The following is a 5,965-nucleotide window of genomic DNA, read 5'->3' as shown; positions in this document are numbered from 1 at the left end:
CATTAATATTTAATACATAATTACTTTATGTTTTGAACTTTTTATATAATCAAATATTACAAAGAAAAAAATAATATTAGTTTATAGCAAACTACTAAATTATGAGTTAATTAAAATGTAGCATAACATTTCTTCTAAATATTTTAGTAAAGCACTTAGCATTAATACCTATATAGTATATAGTTACTTTTTATGTAAAACACTGTATTTCTAACATATTATTCAAAGCTTTATTGACAGCAAATAACATTTGCCCTACTCGTTCTCGATCTTCTACAATTCCTTCTTCTTCAATCAAAACTTCATCAAACGATTGATTGATTACATATGAAGAAAAAATCTTTTCGTCCAATTCATGTTCAAAATCGTTCAAAACTAATTTCACAATTTTGTGATGTATTCGCTTGGGTACAAAGTCCCTAATGATTTCCCTAATAAAATCAAAATAACATTGTGTCAAGCATTTATGGATCTTTACTTGTTTTGACGTTTCAATTGTGCCGTCTAAATCGTTTAAGCCAGATAACATTTGTTTAAAATGTTGTATTTTTAATTGTTTTTCGTCTTCTTTTTCATCACTATCATTCCCTCCCACCTTGGTTTTATTTGTGTTGCTCATAAATGCAGTTATATTGGAATCTTGCATTTCTGTTGAAGATCGGACCAATTGAAAGAGGAAATTAGGGTTGGTAGTGTTCAAACATGTTTGGTGTGTCTCAATGTACGATTTTATAAATTCTTTCAAATGAGTTAATTTGTCATCCAACATCATGTGAAGGACATTTCTTACCTAAAATCAAATAAATTAACCTATAGATAATATTATTCTGTACAAAGTTTTATGGTTATGTGCAGGTTATTATTAAATATATGTAAATTAATATTTATTTATTCATTTTGTATATTTTAAACGGGCGAACCCAGTTACAATTATTATAGACATACGTCTAGGATTATAATATAATAATAATAATATTTGTTATCACATCACACTAATCTTAAAAATTATAATATGACAATGTAGATAGTATGAAATTGGTAAACGACAGGTTTGAGTAATATATGTGATGAGACAAATATGATTGAAAATAATTCACTAAAAACAAAATGGTTAAGAATATAAGTTATTACCTAACATAATATATTCAATAGAAATTATTGGACAAATAAATCATTGTTTATTTGCACTTTCTGTGTGTCAATAATTATTTGATTATTTGACAGTTAATGATTTATAAAATGGTTTCCAATAATTATCTGTATAGAATTTATAACAGTGAGAATATACTTAATAGAAAAGAAGGTAAGTAAATTCATAAAACAGAATAAATTGAATAATATTAAAATAAAGTAGCAAAATTGTTTTTATAAGTATTTATTTATCTTTATTAGTACTCGGTACGTCTATGTCTTACATTTAATTCTAGACATCGATGACATTGAATAGGTGATAAAATATTAAATACCTAATGAATATTATTCTTTTTTTTTATCTTTTTTAATATATTTTAAATTTGAATAAAAATATTAAAACCATCACTTGGTAAATATGTAATGTTTATACTTTTTATACATTTTATTTTCATTAACTTAATTTTTAACTTTATTGGTTTTTGTTGATATACATGTTTTCTATCGATTTAACTTAACTGAATTAAAAATTAACATTAACTTGTCTAGGCTGGCTTTTTAGTCAAACTACAAAAATACACACCACAGCTGTGTTTCAAAAACAGAATGTAAATTGAAAATTGTTATACATTTATAATAAAATATTACCCATAGCTGTATAAGAGCGAAACTCTCTACAGATTACAAGATATTTTTCTGTAATTTTAAACCAGTATTTAATATTATACAATAACTTCTTGTTAAAAATCATACTTACATCAGAATTTATCCGGGGAAATCTTTTTAACGTTTCTAAAAGATTTTCATCAATAGAATCAAAAATCTTCAACATCTCTACACGAACAAATTCCACACTAGACATTGATGGTTCGATGAGATTATTTAATTGTCTGCAAACCATGTTTTCCAATGCTTTTTCATTCACAAATGAACTATTTGTTATTCCAGCAGTGTTTAATAAAATAATGCCAATCTGTTCATCAGTTAAGTCAAATAAAGGATCAATTTTATTCACTTTCTCCAAGTACTCTTCATTTATTATTTGTGATATTCTCGCACCACCCATAATTATTTTATCGGAAACATCTGTTCTGTTTCCCAATATTGTATCACAATAGGATTTGTTTATATTTTTCAATAAACCTAATATGAACGATACCTTACTGTCGGGTGTTTGGATGGTTTTCAATTCGTTTTCTAGTCTAATCTTTGTGTCTTGCAAATTTTTGTGTAAGATTGGATACGTTTTTTTTATATGTTTTACCAAAATATCTTGTAGTTTTTTAGCTAACACTTTGTTACCGTGCTTTTTGTATATGTCGGGATAGTTCATTCTTAAAAAATCTTTTTCACTTTTAAGAGTTTCTTTCATCGACTTATTGTCGTTAATGTCCTTTTGACTTCTGTTAACAACTCCAATAATGCCAAGTTTTACTGGAATTTTATGACCACAAAGAAGTTCTGTTGTATCTTGTATCGTTCCTTTATCGATCAGATCTAACTTGGTCACCACAGCTATTGTCCTTGCACCTTCCGGATCCATTTTTCTAGCAATTTTTAAACTTTCCGACGTACTCGGATCTGTATTTGCAGTCACGACAGCTAAAATGATTGAATTTGGCTGTTGCACATATTTGAATATGAGCTCTTGTATTTGTTCGTCTATATCTTCAGGTTGATCACCAACAGGTACTTTTGTAATACCAGGCAAATCTACAAATGTAAGATCATACGAAAGAGTAAAAACTTTAAGTACAATTGGATCATGGGTAATGCCTTTATTAGCACCAGCCAGCACGTCGGTCCGATTTTCTATTTCATATCTCACTTCATCAAAATTATCATAAATTGTACCAGGTTTATGAAGAAAAGATGCCCAACATTTAATATTATGATTTTTTTTTAATTTTATCATGTCCTCTAGGTCTGTATTGGAATACCTAATCATTTGCAGTATAAGTGGAGCACGAGTTACAATGCCTGTACCTCGAGGCAAAAATGATCTGCCGACCAAACTCTCCAGGACCGAGCTCTTTCCCGAACTCTGAGATCCGACGACAACAATCTGAGGTAAGTCGATTTTATGCTCACCAACTACAGCAAATACATCTTGTAACTTGTTTATAATTTGAATTAATGATTCCATAGTAGTATTGTAAAATGTTGATCAACAAAACCTAAAATATTAATCATTTTTGTTATTTTAGTATTCTTTGACCTGTTATCAATAACTTAGCTAGGAAGTTGTTTTGTTTTGAAACATTAGGCCCCATAGGCCGTACAATGCAAAAAAATGAGTACTTTACGATTCAGATTTCTACATAATACCTATGTTGTCATATTTTTTATTAATATATATTTCTAATATGGTAATTAAGATTACAATGGGAAGTGTTTAAATCCCCTCACGTAGTATATTAAAATATAAACATTCCCTATAGAAAACATAGCTATATGTTTAGCTGTTATTAAAAACTGTAAACTATATTAATGTAATATAGTCAATAGACATAATTATCCATCACATATGAACATATTACATAAAGCTATTATTATTTCTAGTCTTATATTAACATAATACCATATGGGTGTAACATTATTGTGTCCGTCTTAGCTTTTTACATGCAAAAAATGCAATACGATGAAATATAGGTGTTATCCTTTAACAATTATTTTCCTTACCAATTTTACAGACTTAGGACTGACAACAAAATTAAATTGTGGGCTTGGTTAAAAATCGTTTCATATTAAGACATTAGCACACGTAATACAATATTTAAAACTACGCATGACACCAAAAACTACAAATTAAATTTTTTTTTATAATAATATTTGTCCAAATAAAATATGGCAATTGCTTATAATGTTAATAATATGAATTAATACTGTCAAACTTGATTAATTTGAATTTCTTTAACTCAAAATCGTCAGTACTTCGAACTTTTAACATAAACTTCGAGTTAATTAAGTCTGACTGTATTATTTTTAAGTACTTAGTGTATTGGAAAATTGCTATAAGAACAACACCTATATATCACGGAGTGCAATCGTGTTGCGTCTTTTGCAAAGTATAAAGGTAAGACTGTCGCAATTGTGTTGCACTGATACCATTTGATTATTACATTTATATAATATAGTATATCTATATATACCTACCTTTAATGTAATTTCATAAATCATAATTTATATTTTAAACATAATATTACGTTATAACTGTTCTAAGTGTATTGCTAAATCAAACTATAAGAATCATGAAATCAAAAAATTATACATATTATAATATTGTAATATTTACCATTATTTTTTTTGTATAAACATAATAATTTGTACAAAATAAAATATATTTAAATGGGTTATTTATAAGTTTCAATGGTTTCATATTAGGAAAATACTGCACGGACATTAAATGTCAAATTAAATATCAACAAATTTGGTTGTCTCCTTCTTAAAAGTGCGTAACATAGCAAATTGCGTTAATAAGCTTCGTTAGTTTAAAAATTAGAGTGAATTAGCCTATTATGAAAATTGATGGTAAAAACATTAGCTGTGTTTTTTTTTATTATAGTTCAATTTTTTCAGCAAGTTATGCGTGTATAATATAGCGTAAATTAAAATTACTCATAAGTCATAACTCGCTTGAAAACTTATTTATCATACAGCACGTAATGTATTTAGTTTTTACCATCAAGTTTCATAATTGGGCACTCTAATTTTTAAACTAACGAAGCTAAGGGTGATCTGCTGAACATAGAATTTACTATGTTACGCAAATGTAAGACGGAGACAATAAAATATGTCCGTGTAGCGTCTCTATAAGTCTCTTTCTTAACTTAACGTGAGCCGCGTGACACTGTGACGTGACTATAAAATTAATTAACTGATTAGTAACTAGTACCTAACTACCTATGTAGGTAATTATGTAAAACAATAGAATGCATTTAATTCGTTAAGTTAGAAGTTAATTTAAAAACAATCAAGAAATCGCGGTCAAGTAACTTAATTTAAATTTTTTAACTCGTTATACCCGCTTTGAATTTCGATATTATTTAATATTGTCTGACAAGTTACAACGTTTGTTCTTTTACACATTCGTAATTCAAAAATCACATAGGGGTCAGCACTGCCAATATTTGGGCTCTATAATTTCGCTTATGTGTATATTTTACTATTTGCAAAAGATAATAATATTATGTGATTTCCTGCAGTATTATTTGAAAATATTATATTCTACATTTTTATACATACAAGAGAACACGTGTTAATTTATTACCTATACCTGTGTCCTATGTATAATAATTAATTATTATTATGTAGAAATTTATTCATTTATAAATATATGGTAATTATTTATCTGCATTATATATTTTATACTCACATATAATAATATAAGTTATAATTGTCCCAAAGCAGTCGAAGACGACGAAGATGACGATGTCAGGTAATATACCTAAGTAATAAGTAGGTAATACTTGAACAAAAAGCGCTTTTCAAATATATATGAACACAATTCTAAACTAAGAAAACCATTAGGGCTAAGGCTACAAAAAGAGATGATGGATATCAACATTGAAATTAATGAAATATGTCAACACGAAAGCAGTTTGATACCCACCTGGAAACAACCAAATTACCTAGTTGATACAAGCTTAACAGAACACCTTAAGAAAGAAACACCAAATACTATTTATAATAACCTATTTAATGAACTAATACACACTTCAAATACCAGCACTCAGATCTATACTGATGCATCTAAAACCGAAATGGGCATAGGACTTGCAGTTGTACACCTCAATGTAACTAAACAGTATAAACTCAATAAATTAAGCAGTAT

The 5,965-nt window shown here is 27.6% G+C and overlaps 1 protein-coding gene across 1 annotated transcript; it reads right to left on the bottom strand.

Annotated features, from left to right (window-relative positions):
- LOC132935630 (dynamin-1-like protein) lies at positions 1 to 5,595 on the bottom strand. The gene is made up of 3 exons (XM_061002220.1): positions 5,507 to 5,595; positions 1,889 to 3,308; positions 1 to 790 (listed from the first exon to the last, which is right to left on the bottom strand). The coding sequence occupies exons 2-3, from the start codon at positions 3,275 to 3,277 to the stop codon at positions 191 to 193; spliced, it is 1,989 nt and encodes a 662-aa protein (XP_060858203.1). The 5' UTR covers positions 3,278 to 3,308; positions 5,507 to 5,595; the 3' UTR covers positions 1 to 190.
- Between the last annotated feature and the right edge of the window lie 370 nt (positions 5,596 to 5,965).

This window comes from Metopolophium dirhodum, chromosome 1 (genome assembly GCF_019925205.1).
Source record: "Metopolophium dirhodum isolate CAU chromosome 1, ASM1992520v1, whole genome shotgun sequence".
NCBI lineage: Eukaryota > Metazoa > Arthropoda > Insecta > Hemiptera > Aphididae > Metopolophium > Metopolophium dirhodum.
The sequence above is the reverse complement of the archived record's forward strand: the minus strand, read 5'-3'. Positions and strand labels throughout refer to the sequence as shown.